Genomic DNA, 16053 nt, shown 5'->3' with positions numbered 1-16053 from the left:
TCTAAGTGGGCGAGAATGGGTGGTGAGGTTAGAACAGTGACGAGACGAGAGAAGGCGGCAGCTTCTGCAGTACCCCACGAGAATTGTACGCCTTTCTTCAAAAGATTAGTTAGGGGCCTAGCTATTGTCGCAAAATCTCAAACAAAACGACAAAAGTACGAGCACAGCTCTACAAAACTTCGAACGTCTGCGGCTGTCTTCGAGACCGGAAACTCTCGGACAGCGCGAGTTTTGTCGGGATCAGGCTGTACTCCGGAAGCGTCAACGAGATGGCCCAGAAGAGTAATTTTTCGGTGGCCAAAACGACATTTGGACGAGTTAAGTTGCAGCTTCGCCTTTCGAAATAAATCAAGTATAGTTGTGAGACGCTCAAGGTGAGTGTCGAACGTTGGCGAGAAGACGATGACGTCGTCGAGGTGGCAGAGGCATGGTGGACCATTTGAAACCTTGGAGCAAGGAGTCCATCATACGCTCAAAGGTGGCAGGGGCGTTGCATAATCCAAACGGCATTACTTTAATTTGGTATAGGCCATCAGGTGTGATGAAAGCGGTTTTTTCTCTGTCGATATCGTCAAGAGCAATCTGCCAATATCCCGAACGAAGATTAATAGACGCCAAATAGCTGGAACCGTGCAGGCAGTCAAGGGCGTCGTCTATACGTGGGAGTGGGTAGACGTTTTTCTTTGTAATGCTGTTCAGATGACGGTAGTCTACACAGAAGCGCCACGTGCTGTCCTTCTTCTTAACCAACACCACAGGTGACGCCCAGGGACTCGATGAAGGCTCAATGATGCTTTTATCAAGCATTTTGTTCACTTCATCTTGAATTACTCAGCGTTCCGATGCAGAAACTCGATACGGTCGTCAGTGAATAGGTGCAGCATTGCCAGTAAGAATCCGATGCTTGACCGTGAGCGTCTGGCCTAAAGGGCGATCGTTGATGTCGAAAATATCTTGGTAGGACGATAATACTTGGCAAAGCTGTTCAGCCTGTGCCGAGGACAGGTCCGTCACAACCATTTTCTTTATACTGGGATCGGCACCCGAGGCTGGCGCGAGGGGCCTGCTAAGCTCGCGAGAACCGTCGGTCGATAAAGCTGCCACGTATTGGTCGCCGAGACAATCAATGGTGGCAAGGCAAATACCTTGGGGTAGAATTTGCTTTGCCAATCCAAAGTTACAGACAAGCATGCGAGTGCGGTTCCCAGTAATCTTAAGTATACTGTGAGGCACTGCAACGTCATACCTTATTGGAATGTCGGGCAGAGGAGTGACGAGGTACTCGCCATCAGGAACTGGTGGAAAAGACAACAGTTCAATGTAGGCTATTGACTTTGGCTGCAGGCGAAGAAAGCCGGTGGGACGTAAGCGGCAGTGGGGTGCGTCAGAAGGTTCTGCGAGCATCGGCAACTCAAGGCGAAGGGTACTGGAAGAGCAGTCAATCAGAGCAGAATGTGCGGAGACAAAATCGAGGCCGAGAATGAGGTCGTGGGGGCAATGAGCAATTACAGTGAAGAGGACAGGTGTGTGGCGGCCGCAATGCTGACGCGTGCCGTACACATGCCGATGATAGGCACAGTACCACCATCCGCAACGCGGACGACGCGTGCCGACGCTGGGGTGAGGAGCTTGTTCAGTCGTCGTCAGAAGGCAGCACTCATAATTGAAAGATGTGCTCCTGTATCGATGAGTGCCGTGACAGGATAGCCATCAACGTCAACATCAAGAAGGTTTCAGTTTGTGGGTAACGTGAGCAGAGGACTTGAGGGCAGAGTCGACAACGCAGCTTCACCTCCAGACGCTGCAGAGCCTAGTTTTCCGGCTGGGTCCGAGAGGCGATAGGCGGCGAAGAGAAGCGGCGGGATTGGGGCGAACGAGACTGGTGGTGTAGAAGTGAGGGCGAGCTGCTGTAGCGAAGGTTCGGAGCAGGGGCATCAGCGGTAGTTGGTTCATGGCGGGTGACATAGGGTACAGAAGGTCCAAAGCTGCGGGATTAAGTGGCAGCGTAAGTCCGAGGAGGTGATGGCCATCGGTTGCGGCAGTGACGGGCAACGTGGCCGATGCGACAGCAGTGGAAGCAGATCGGGCCTGTCATCAGGGGTACGCCATTCGGACGGGTTGCGGCAAGCTAATAATAATAATATTAATAATAATAATGTCTTTATTTGTGTCCCGTAAAAGTAAACGACCCGGGAGACCTGCAGTAAGAGCTGTCATAAATGACAGCTTGACAGAGCCGTAGGCCCCCATACACGGGGCAGTTACACAACAACAAAGAAGGCATATAATACATGGTCACATTTGAAATTATACATTCCAAGCACACAATGTAACGTACATAAAAAATAAGGTAAAATAGAAATACAAATTGCAAGCTCACTCATACAATAAAACATCAGAGTCAACGACGGAGTAGTCACAAAAGAAATAACATAAATGCACTTTCACTTATCCGCAAGAAATAACAGTAATACATACACAATGATGGTAAAAAGAAACAAAACAGATAAAGCCCACACTGTGAATTAAAAGAGGGAAAACGAAACCATTCCCTCACCATGTACACTGTTAGGGATAACGGGGCAAAGAAAAATTTGGTTTTCAGAAACGAAAAGTTAAGAAAAAAAGAAAGTAACTGCCTAGAATTTGTTAAAATGCTGTCGAAGTTCTTTGAATGTTATATCTTCAAGTTTAACGTGTTCATTATTTAATCTATTAAGCAACCTGGGTAATTTGTTCTGTAGTGTCTTTAGACCATGCATTGTTTTATAAGTTCTCACTTTCCAGGGCATAGTGTTACGTGTCAGGCGGGCAGAAGTGTTTTCCTGTAGGTTAGCTAAACGTTGTAAAAAGGAGCTATTATTGATTTTTTCGTTTTTAAATGCTTTGCCTAAGGTGTAGTCGAACAATTTGGGAACTGGGATTACGTTGTACTTTTCAAAAAGATGCTGTGTAGGCGAGTGATAGGGCAAGCCCTCAACGATCCTAAGGAACTTTTTCTGCAACCTATGAGGCTTGTTTAAGTTTCCCTGTGTTCTGTCAGACCATATTAGATGGCAGTAGTTTATTCTGCTGGAAAACAATGAATTATAGATTAATATCATAGTTTGCGGTAGAAGTATATGGTGAATTCTGTATGTTAAACCTATTACTTGCGCAAGTTTATTTGCCACGCTATCCACATGAGCATCCCATGACATATGTTCATGAAAAGTGACACCTAATGTTTTAATACTGGAAGTAATCTCAATAGGTGTTGCATTTATTGAGATAAGTTTGCTGATAGATATATGTTTGTTTTTAGCTCGAAATATTACAGCTTTCGTTTTATTCTCATTTATCAGGAGGCTATTCCTACGTGTGCATTCATCTAATTTTGCTAACGTGAAATTAGCGTCGTCGAAAAGGTCGTCAATATCATTACCACCTATCAATATGCTGGTGTCGTCAGCGAACATAATAAATTTCACACTTTGATTAATTTTAACAATCTCATTCACATACATATTAAATAAAAAAGGCCCTAGAATGCTACCCTATAGGACGCCTGAGGAGATAGGTAGTGGATCTGAGTGATAGCCATTTATGACAACTATTTGTTGACGGTATTCCAGATAACAACGTATAAGAGAAGCGACATTGCCACGAAAGCCATAGCGTTCAAGTTTTTGAATGAGAAGATTGTGGTTAATGCAGTCAAATGCCTTTGATAGGTCAATGAAGATGCCCAGAACAAGTTTGCCTTCCTCCAAATGCTGTAGTAGGTGTTCTTTTTATGCTAGCAAAGCGAGTTGAGTGCCCATCCCCTTACCGAAACCATACTGACTGTCAGTTAGCAGACTATGTTTTTGCTCAAATTCAGTTAGCCGCCTTAATATAACTTTTTCGAAAACCTTTGAAAACACAGGAAGTATTGATAATGGCTGGTAATTTCCCAAATTGTTCTTATCACCTTTCTTAAAAAGTGCAATGATGCGCACTATCTGCATCCTATGAGGGAAGGTACCTTCGTTTAAACAGAGGTTAAAGACATAAGTAATGCACTGAGATATAAGATCAGCAACGTATTTTATAGGTTTAATTTGAAGGCCATCAATATCCCTGGCATTACTGTTTTTTAGGCTGAGAATTGTAGTAGTTATTTCCCCCTCGTGTACTGGATAAAGAAATATGGAACTGAAATTTTAGGAAATGTATTCAAGATCATTGATCAGTGCGCAGTGTGCTCCAATGTTAACAATGTTTGATAAAAGCATCTGCAAGTGCTTTCTTTTTTACCTTGGTACCATTTATTTTCAAACTATGCATCTGTTCAGCAGGAACATTGTAATTTAGCAGAGATTGCAGGTTTTCCCCTGTAACATCCGAAGATGAATTCGAAGAACTAAAGGCATTGAAACAATGCTCGCGCCTCGCCTTTTGTATGTCTTTATCTAGATGATTCCGAATTTTCTTAAAACGGCGGAAAAGTTCTAGATCTTTGGTCTTTATGAATTCAGCATATAAAGCATTCTTCTTGCGTATTCGAACAGATAGCTCAGGGGTAATCCATGGCTTATGTATTTTATTTTTCCGTTTTACGCACTTCAACAGAAAACAAGCATCGTATATTGATTTGCGGAGGCTAAAAAAAGATTCATAAGCGTCATTTGCATCTTTAGATTCAAATACAGTATTCCAGGTTGTTTGCAGGATATTGGCACGAAACATAAAAAGATTTTGTTCAGTTATTGGTTGAATAAGGTGTGTCGACTGTGACTCCTTATTCTGTAGATGACTCTTGTAACATAGAAATATTGGCATATGGCCGCTAAAATCCGACACGAATACGCCAGCTTTAACTGAATCTGGATTTATATTTGTAATAAATACGTCAAGTAGAGATGACGTATTCTTGGTCACTCTGGTAGGCAATCTTATGGTATTCCAGCATGCATTGCATTTTAATAGTGTTTTTAGCCTGAGTTCTAGTGGATCATTTTTCATCATGTTAAAGTTGATGTCCCCACTAAAAATTATGCCTAATTTCATGTCATTAATGAACGCAAGAAAAGTATCGAAGTATTCAAAAAAATGTGTAACAGAACCACTTGGAGGGCGATAACAAACAGATAACACTGTTTTATGAAGTTTTACAGTCAATAACTCATAATCCTGAGTTACCATCGAAAACTCATTCAATATTTCACACTCTAATGGTTTTCTAGTTAAAATGCACACCCCACCCCCACGATCAGTTGGTCGATTCAAATAGAAAGTATTATATAATGGAAGCCGGAAAATATTCACGTCATCATTACACCATGTTTCTGTCAGCATTATAACGTCAAATGATTCTTTCGTTTGTTCAATGAAAAGTTGTAGGTCATTTTCCTTGTTAGCAAAAGATCAGATGTTTAGGTGATAACATTTGAAAGACTTGCAAAATGTTGGCTCTAAATGACTAGTAAAAGTGTGTGGTAATACATAAGGCGTACTGGGTATATTTGCCATAGCAGTGTTTCAGTTCAGCTGCTTGTCTTACTAAGTTTTTCGCGAATCACTAGAATTAGAAATGACTACCGCGTTTGCCCCGTCTGTTTTCCGCACGAGAACTTTGTTGTTGTTGTGCCATACATACTTGTAGTTGTTAGTTTTGGCCCAGAGCTTAGTTCCGAACAACAAGGCGCGTGTCCTTTTAGTTAAGTTCTCCGCCAAAAAAACGCTGTTATTCTCACTTGACAGTTTTTTCCTGCTTTGCCACCATTTATCCCCGATAGCCTCATTGGCAAAACAACAGATTATACCGGGTGCCTTATCTGCCTTTGAAGGCAGGCGATGGGTGGCCACTATATCATTTTCCAGAAGCTGCGGCAATTTGTTTAACACAGTCAGCTTATTTATTTCAACAAGCAAGTTTTCATTCTGCACCTGCTTAATTCCATGAAATTCGAGGTTAAGCTTTCTACTTCTCCATTCCAAATCGTCCACTTCCGGTTTCAGCTGCATCATTTCACTGTCTTTGGCCTCAACGCCTTCTATTATATGCTTTAGTTCCTTTACTTTACGTTCATTCTTTTCTATTCTCGTTAAGAGCTGGTCATATTGTTCACTCATGAACTGGACAGTGTCTTCAACACTTTCAACCGTTTGTTTTAGGGGCAGTAGGTATTCCAGTTTTTCGTTTATGGATACCAACATAGTTTGAACATCCTGCGCATCTGAGTCATTATTAGTTTTGTCGGGTGGTGGGGCGCAACCCTTTGAACGTCTGCAAGTTGTACAGCGCCATGCACTACGGTACTGCTCCCCCTTAGCTTTAATTGTAGCATCAGAAATTCCTACACACTTTCCCGTGTGATACGTATGTCCACAGCCACTACAATCTATATTGAAATCTGATTCATTGAATTGCACACCACACAGCGAACACTCTTTTTCGAATGGCATGACAGCACCTTTGGCGGCGGCGGCGGCAGCAGTAGCAGTAACAATGTGCAGGAGAATATAATAAAACAAATTAGTAACTAACCTGTAATCATCAGAGAAGCGTTTTTAAAAAATGCGCGTTCCTTGCTGCTGCTGCCGCCAGCGTGACAGTTGCAGGCTGCAGTAGCTTGGTCCGACTGGGGGGCGTGTCCGCTGGTGGTAGCGATGCAGGACGAAAAATTCAGTGACGGGCGACGTGGCCAATGCGACAGCAGTGGAAGCAGATCGGCCTGTCATCAGGGGTACGTCATTCGGACGGGTTGCGGCGAGATGTGACAGAAAAGGACTGCCGGGGACGAGGAGGGCGGGTAGAGAACTGGGGAACGCTGGGTCAAGACATGGAACACACGTGTTCAGACCCATGTTTTCAAATTCCTGACTGACGATGGCCTGAATCATCACAATGGTAGTTGCTGGCGGATCGGGAGGCGTCATGGAGAAGGCTGGCGAACAGGCAGCCTCGAGTTTGCGGCGAACAATACGGGTGACGTCGTCACAGGTAGTGGTCTGACGCGGTCGACCCTCACATGTCGACGTAGCAGCAGTGTTGGGTAGCCGCGCAATGTGGTGTGAGATACGGCAGCTCTTAGCCTGTTCAAGGAAACGGCATTCTTTTATACTGGCGTCGACAGTCGAGACGTTGCCGAAAACAAGCAAATTGAAAGCGTCGTCGGCGATGCCTTTTAGCACATGCGCCACTTCATCTGCTTCGAACATATTATCGTCAGCTTTATGGCATAGAGTGAAGACGTCGAGGATGTAGGAAACGTATGGCTCTGTAGATGACTGAACACGAGACGAAAGAGCCTTTCTCGCGGCAACCTTGCGCCCAATGGGGTCGCCGAACAGTTCCCGTAGCTTTTCTTTGAAACTGTCCCAACTGGTTATTTCGTCATCATGCGTTTGGTGCCACACGCGTGGGGTGCCGCCGAGATAAAAGATGACATTGGCGAGCATAATAGTTGGGTCCCACCTGTTATTAGCACTGGCGTGATCATACAGCTTGATCCAGTCGTCGACATCCTGTCCCTCCAGGCCAGAGAACACACCTGGGTCATGGTGTGGGGCAACCATGACGATTGGAGCAGTCAGACAAGCCAAAGCCGTTGCAGAGGCGGGCTCATCAGCGGGAGGCATGGTGACAAGCTCGGTGTGCCGACCACTTCGGAGTTCCGTGGTGAGGACGGGGATCACTGACCTCCACCAGAAATGTTACGTGTGGAAAAACACAGACGAAAGATGCTATTTACACGCTATTTACACTGGAGCTAGGCAGTCAAGGGCACCGACCAACTTCTTCATTATTCTCGTGGCGGCTCATCTTTTGAGCATTCCTCGATGATATTGTAATATCTTTATTTTGTCAGCCTTCTTTATATGTTATGCAGGCATATTCAAACTGCATGTAACCGAAAATTTCACACCTATAAAGCGTTCTCAGCATGAAAAACAAAATATTTAAAGGTGGCGTCACGGGCATCCTACTACTGTTTACTGCACTGTTGTTCGACTGCACAGTCCAATTCAGCGCTAATATAAGTAACTAAGTTGTGTCAAAAACATTTCTGCCACATTTTAGCATGCTTAAAGGGATATAGAATAAAAATCGAAGAATATAGAGAAAGCCCCACAAGTGCATTCCTAAGACACGATTGCTATAGTATATAGTCATTATTCGGGTTACTTTTGAGCGGATGGCTTTATTTTTTACTCTCTATGAGCGGCCACCGCGTCCCTCGCAAAGCGCTCCCGACAACAAGCCGGCGGATCTGACGTCACACCTACCCTCAGCAGCCACGGAGCGAGCCAGCCGGCTGCGCAGTTTTGTTTTCCTCGCGCTGCGCAGTGCAAAATGCAAAGTTCTAGTGAGAGCGATAGCATGAGCAGAACTTATGACTCCAACTTGGATGAGTGGCCTACTGAACGACCACGAACGATAAAGGGGTATGCCTACGATCCGTCCGCGTCGTCAAGCAAAATTGAGGACGACCCGCTGCAGCAGTCCCCCTCCGCGGTGCCGAGAGAGTCTGAACCAGCAAAGTGGTGTTTACACTGTGCATTCCATGTACACGCATTCGCCTCGAGAGATCAGGGGCGGCATCATAGGTGGAAACCAGATATAAACGCGGTTCCTGCGGCTCGGATCGCAAGCTCGCACCTGTCACGAATGAGCTAGCGAGACGAGAGGCGCACGCCTCATTGACAGTGTTGCATCTGTGGCGGTGCGCCCAGTGTGATTCGCCCACGCAAACGCTTTGCCATGTTTGGCTTCAACAGAGAGAGGACGCTTATGCCTCAGGCTATGCAATGTCAGGCGACGTAAAGAATTTACTCTGCGTTCTGCGCAAAGTGGCTTGCTCCGCCCGCTTGGATGGGTAGCTGCTAGCGCGTAAAACATGAAAGCCACCAATGCACAATACAGGTGCCGTGAGCACACACTGTACAAAAAAAAAGAAACGTAGAAATCGTTGAAGATATCGACGCGTGTAGACCTCCCTGTACCTACGCCATCGGAGCAGGTGTGGCCGGCGGCGTGAGCATAACAGTCGGCTGCCGACTTTCGCGCGGCAGGTGCTTGATGCGCGCAAGTAGCTGTTTTGAGAATAGATGCGATTAAGCAACGAGTGAAGTATGAAGCCAGGCATGTGCAGTGACTGAAATGCGCCTCTGTAAGCAGGGAGCGTCTTATTATTCATAGTACATGCGCAGCAGTTTCGGCGTCCCGTTGTTTCATCGTAGCCGAGCACTCCTTCGCTTGGTGCGCACGAGATGGCGCCACCAGTCTCATGTCGGCGATTTTTTTTTTTTTGTCAGCCGTCGCTTTAGACGATGCGGATTTCGATTCATTCTGGCAGAATTGGCCAAACATCTGGCTCAGAACGCCGTACAAACGACAAATTACGGTCAAACGGCACCTGTGCGCAAAACTACAGCGTGAACAAGTACGTGAGAAAAAGACTACCGCTGCCTGCCGTTTTCACATGCGCACAGCAGACCCTCGGAATTTTGCGGCGTTGACACGGCTGGTCCACACATCAAACCACAAACCCACGAGATGAAAGAAGAGGTTTTCGAACAGCTCACACGAGGAAGCGGTACGAATAGGACGGTCGAACAAAAAAAAAGCGCGTTGCTGCAAATGTCAACTCGCCCCTTTGCGCGCTCAGTGTGGACGATCGCTCGCAATGGGCCTCGAGGTGGGTAAGCGTGACGTGATATCCGGTTTTGCCAGAGCTTTCGGAGGAGGCCGGTAGGTGCTGTGATTTGAGAAATATTCACTCAAATATTTACTTTTCGCTCACTTCTCCTCAGAAAGAGTGTTGTTTTGGTCGCTCTCAGTGCGACAGCTATCACTGGAGACAGAAATCTCGGCAACAAATCTTTTATTCACTATCCCTTTAATTGTAAATAACCAACTTGAGTTTCTTACATTGTCCATAAAAGAAAGAAATATTGAAAAATTCGAAACACTCCCCAAGAAAAGTTTTTAAATTTTGATGTGCCTTTGTGCATTTTCTGTTTCCCACAGAAGCTTGGCAACAGTGTCAAATATATAGAATGTTGTTGCTTTTGCAACACTTCTGCAAAAAATTGTGTTGCTACAAAAAACACAACACAATATCGTTAAAGAAACAACTTTATCCAATAAGGGCAGTCTCAAAAAACAAAAAAAAGAAATCTCCAGTCCCAGTTCTTCAAAAACATTTGGGTGGAAGTCCGCTTATGTCAGATAAAACATGGGTGCGTTATTTTACCTCATTTGCTCTATTCACAATACATAACTTTTCAACGTGGCCAATGTTGAGCATGCTGGCTTTGGTGCTACAAGGACTTGTTTCGGTTTGTTAACGCTTGCTATCTGAGAAAAAAATCCAAGAAAAAAATAAAAGCAAGGTCGTCACAAATGAAGGAAGCTTTACCTGGGTTTTTTACTGTGGCCAGTATATTGAACGTGTTTTCTACTCTGTTTCCTGGGACGCAATGCAACAAAGAACAAACTCAACACTGCTTGCAGTGCTCTGCTTGACTGATTGGGGGAACACATCCACACATGCCACGACTGAATTTCTGGCACAAGTGGCAATGACTTCCATTCCAATGAGCTCTACCAACGATGCTGCTCAATGGCTTCAGCAGGCTCATGAAACAGCGCAACATTCTTGAAGTTACCACTAAGTTGGGGGACCATCTTGGGCGCTGGGTGAATAAAGCCAGTGCTTCCAAACCTCAGGTTGTGCAAAGATGCTTGGCGCTCAGTAAGTCCGCCCATGCCGTCACAGGCTTTCGTTCCATACCTGGCAGTAGAAAATAACCCCTTGTAGACATGCACTTGGAGCGGCACAACTCATACAGTTGCTAGTTATTTTTTAAATGAATAGAATGCGTCATACATCACCTTGAGATGCTCTCTGGCCACTCGTGATGACTGACACAACGTCCTTGCTCGGGCTCTACCGAGAGCACCCAAGTTGATCCTTCGAGAAGTAGTTGAGCTCAGCTTGTACATTCAATGGGCTTAACCTTAACCTCATGTACGGATCAAAACTGAACCACACGCCATGCTTGGCGCGCCAATTTCAAGCCCTTCCGAGCATGTATGTTCTGATAGCTGGTATTGCCTCTTGAATGCGTTCACTTGAAACTTCAGGTGGTACGATGGTCAAGAGATGGAGGTGTTCTTTATAGGACCCTGAAGCCTTGTACGCTTGCTTCAAGCTAGTCAACCAGCCGGCGCATTCTGTCACAGATGGTCCAGGTATTCCGACGCTTACGCATGCAACGCTTGAAGTCAAGTGCATCTTCCTCACCATGATGCTTTCAATCTCAGCCCATTTTTTCTTTTTGTAGGATCATCTGCTTCGTTTTTGAATGGAAGATGGTGGCTTCAATGGTGAAACATCAGAAGAAAGCTGGACGTACCTGTTCAGGCAACGAATCCCTTCATCTTCCTCAAGAAAGGCCTTATCTGTTTCATTACGAGTCGCAGTAGATGAGGACAGGATTTCTTTGAGGCATGCAAACCAGTGCTGGCAAACCTCATCAGTGTCGTAAATATCCTCAGCATCAGACAGTAACTTCCACAGGGAGGCAAACATCCAATACATTCACAGAACAAACATTTTTTCTTCGTCATCTGCACAAATAATCGGCGCAGAACACTCGAGCCGAGTTACGAGCTGCATGCATCGCACCTAGTGAACAGTTAGCAGCCCAAGTCAAAAGGAACACGCTCTTGCTGTCGCTTTTTTGGCGCTGCTGTCATGACTGAGGCTCCAAAATGTCTCATGGTTATGTGCTTTACGAAGAAAGCCGTTTAAATCATTTCACTGTGAAAATGTGCGGGCCACACTCGTTGAAGGAGAACGTCCGTCTGGCGCCACCAACCACCGCTCCTGTTCTCGGCACGGAAAAGCACGTTAACAGGGTGCTTCATAAAACCACAAATTAAGCAGCTTCAGCAGCTTTTGGCTTGGTAAAGCATCACTGTACTCTTTCGGGCAGCTGAAATGCAGAGGCAAAGATTGTGGCAATACAGGTAGACACTACCTTTGAGCAATGTGCAAAACATGTAATAGCAGGAAACGAGATAAACAGCTTGGGAATGTTAGGGAACAGTAATCTCCTCAGATAATTTTTTTTAATGCTATTTACAGCACAGCGTGGTGCTGAAGAAGGTTCCACTGCACATGGGGTAAGAACAGGGGCCACAGGCAGCGAAGTAGCTCCTGTGACTCCCAACAATGGCACACCTGTTGATTATGGCCATCGCTCAGTCATTCATGGATTAGCCAAGTTCTGCCTTTGCGGAGCTTACAGGCACTTTGCCATGTGCACCAGGCAGGATTTGGCCAAGTTAGCCAAAGCATGCACTCGCGATGTCTTGCGTAGTGTTTTAACAAGCGATTAATCAGGGTGTAAATGCGATGCCCACAGAAGATATACCATTCCAGCACATAAACCGTGCAACAAGAATACTATGTTAGGGAACCTTTCGGGCTCCGAGAAAAATTTAAAATATTACGATTGTAACACTACGCGATGGCACAAAGAAACAGGAAACCACACACAAAAGTGGATAGCCGCCGGACTTTTCTCATTAGTACTGTGAACTGCCATCGCAAAATAAAGTGAAAGGTCAAGTAATCGCACAATTTACTACTTGTCACTGCTGGCACCTTTGTGGCTGTTGGCAAGAACAGTTCTCCATGCCACCACCAATGTTACTAGGAAAGGCAGCTCTTCAAAAATTCCCGTGAGATAACCATAGCACTGCAAACCTTCCCATCACTGTGTGGTGATGCATTGCGCAACTTCGAAGAGCACTCGCTTGAGGCGCCTGCAGAACAGCACCATGTCTTGCTCCGTGTTGCGAATAATACACCATATACACAATAATGCGGCAGTGTTGTAAGTGAGGAGCACAAAGAAGGCACGAAATGAACAGTGCCAACCTCCCCAGCTTGCACAACCCGCTCTTCTTGCACAAGCCGTAGAAGCATTGCTTGCAAAAATAAAAATGAAAAAAATAATGGGTTATATTCATGTAATGAACACAAATAGAACAGGAGGCATATTCTCTGGCCAGACATTAGGAAAAGAACTCGCATTATATTCATGCAAATATGGTATGTCAGTTGTAGGCTGCAAACTTTGGAGGGCAGCAACACACCCACACGACACAACGAGAATCTGAGAATACGTATTTCTAGAAAACAAGTCCCAAGCCCTCTAGCAGCACGGAAATGAGAACTGTACCTTTACGTACAGTGTGAACTGATAGACAACGAGCAAAGCCGCCGCGTAAGCAACATACCCAACATCGGTCACTTCGGCTTGTTTTATTTTGTAAATAAAGCTAATGACAAAACATATAACACACCGATGTTTTCCCTGATAGAAGCAAACCTCCATGCGAATTTTCATTTTATTTTTTTGAAAATGTATTTTTTTTGCAAAAATTTATTTCTATAATTATTTTTTTGTCTTGCACTTTTTGTATAAACAGAATCTTTTGCAGGGATGTTGCAAAAACAATGTCCAACATTTGGCACCCTTTACAAGCTGTTGTGTGAAATACAAAACAAGCAATGGTGCATCAAAGTTAGACTTTTCCCCTACGAGGTGTGTCCAAAGTTTTTTTAATAATTCTTTTTGGGGGGAGAACAGCATAAAAAAGTGCATGCGGGTTACTTACATGTAAATGTACTAAAACAAGGAAAAACAGCAGAACTTATTTAGTTTATGCTGAATTCATCCGTGAAGCTGGAAAACATTGCAGCAAGCAGTAGGACTGCCCACTGTGCTAGTACTTTAAAATGTTTTTTATTATTATTATTTATTATTGTTATTGCCTTACAGGACAAATTTTTGGTTCTGTGCATTTCATTATGCTTACATAAAATATTAATAAAACAATACCAAATAAATATGTTAAAGGGGCCCCAAAACGCTTTTGGAACACAGTAAGAAAATGTTTCCTGTCTGTTGTAGAGGCTACTGCAAACACGTGAGTCAAATATTACTGTACTGTATGCAGCAAGGGGTTTACAATCTCCTGTGAAACACATAAAAAAAATCCCTTGCTTTTGCTCCTGCAATGTTGACATGCAGTGTCATCGCAAAGCAGCTGGACCCACCAATGCTATCGGCTCATTTTGTGGTCGAGGGAGTATTCTCATTAATACATAATTGTTACTTTTTAGATAAATTAAAGATAAATACATAGTTCTGCGATATGAAAACGACAAAAATAAGTTAATCTTTGCACTCTGTCTGCCGGGCACAACCTCTGAGGTGGCACTGCATAGCATAGTTTACTGCGGCCACCACGGGGCAACGCGGCACTCGACTTTTGGCTCTGGCTTTGACCTCTTGGCTTCTCCGCTGTGCAACTTGCAGTGTATTAACGGAGACACAAAGAGAGAGAGAAAGCGAGGTATCAATGTGATAACTCCACCGATAGTTGAAAAAAATTTTTTAATATTCCAGCATGAGATTTGTGAGTCAACACTCTTTAATAGTGAGGCCATTCCATGCTTAGCGCTTTAAAGGGCTCCTCACCAGCTCTGGCCATTTTAAGCTGACAAAGCATAGTGCATACAATGCACGCTCACGATCATGTCTGCTAAGAATGGACACTTTGCAAAAAAGCCACTGTGCATGTGCAAGTGCCCCTCATGCAGGTGGAAAGCTAGCAGACGACTCCCCGCCTGGCAGGGCATTCTGGCACGCTAAGGCAACCTCCCGTGTCCACGTTTCTGAATGCCATGCCAGCGCACTGCACCACGTATGGACGTACGAATTACTATGGCAAGAATGTTATTTTTGTTATTTAGTTGTTTCCGTCTGAGTAGCGGTACCCGCTGAAAAGAGTGTCGTGGGTGAACGCCACAAAGCAGTTGAACGCGGACGGCTCAGTTTGGCAACTCAGGGATTTGGATTTCCTGCGAGCACTTTATAACAGGTATGTGTCATGAATTTTGGTTTGTCATGAGCCCTTTGTATTAATATCTACCCTTCTTCAATCCTAGACCAGCTTTAAACTTTTCAAGACACCGTGATTACGTGCCAACTATCTTCACATACACCTGAACTTCTGGTCAGGCTGCAGTGCAGCGGCACGGTCGCTGTATTGATAAAGATGCACGTAGGAGCACATTAATGACAGCGAAATAAGATTTCAGTGTGGCATCTAAGCACCAGTGTCCGCTAGAGGTTTCAGAGCGTGCTTTTGTGCTTGGTGTATGCTTGTAGCTCTCGCCGCGCGGGCTCGCTTCGCCGGCATATCGCATGTTTAAATCGTCTGTGTGTGCGCACCAGCTAATACATGCATTTTTATTGCCGGACAAAACGAAAATCAAGGGCCGTATTTGCTAAGGATTATTTTTAAAATCATGTCATAACGTCTCGCACGTCGCTACACATTCGACCGCACATAGATTGGCTACTTGATGCGACGAGTTGTACGACATAAATGCAGTCTGTTGGAAAATAGGGCGCAAAGTCCGCGATCATTCTATGCTGCTAATCGAAGTGCGAGATAAGTGAGCGATACGAAGCGAAAGCCAGCTGACGGAATGCGGCCAGCTTCGGCAGCTGACAATGCGACAGGTTGTATGTGTTAGCGTATACCCAAGCCACTCGATCCAGTTCATCCCTAACTTCATTTTAGCTTTGTTTTAAAGATACATGTAACAGTTTGCGCAGCACTAAATGCGCATTGTAATGCATATACTTCAGCTTCTTCAACACTGCAGGAAGAGAAAACCAAGAGTGAATCTACAGACATCAAATCCAATGGGGTAAATGCAAGCTGCCTGAACGAGAAGCACTTGTGGGTAACTGACACCCAGACTGAGCGTAACGTTCTTCACGTAACCCTCTTTTTTTAAATGCCCAACCATGATGAACCTGATGCATGGTCGTGGTTGTTGAGTGCAGGGAGCTGGGCACCTGGTGGCTGGCAATCGAACATCACGAAAGTCGCAAGTCCATCCCGTGTCCAAAAAAGAAAACAGAATACAGTCTTCCTCCCTCATTTTGACATGACGTAAGGAGGATAAGCAAACAATGCAAGCTGAATTT

General features: G+C 44.8%; 2 protein-coding genes across 4 annotated transcripts in view; both read right to left on the bottom strand.

The window, feature by feature from the left end:
* LOC139061368 (uncharacterized) overlaps positions 1-16053 on the bottom strand; it is a 193600-nt gene that overhangs the window by 42971 nt on the left and 134576 nt on the right. The window lies entirely within an intron of this gene.
* Positions 5453-6180, bottom strand: LOC139047118 (uncharacterized). The gene has a single exon (XM_070521091.1). The coding sequence runs from the start codon at positions 6178-6180 to the stop codon at positions 5524-5526; it is 657 nt and encodes a 218-aa protein (XP_070377192.1). The 3' UTR covers positions 5453-5523.

This window comes from Dermacentor albipictus, chromosome 6, assembly GCF_038994185.2.
Source record: "Dermacentor albipictus isolate Rhodes 1998 colony chromosome 6, USDA_Dalb.pri_finalv2, whole genome shotgun sequence".
NCBI classification, from domain to species: domain Eukaryota; kingdom Metazoa; phylum Arthropoda; class Arachnida; order Ixodida; family Ixodidae; genus Dermacentor; species Dermacentor albipictus.
Note: the sequence above shows the minus strand (reverse complement) of the source record. Positions and strands in the feature narration are given on the sequence as shown.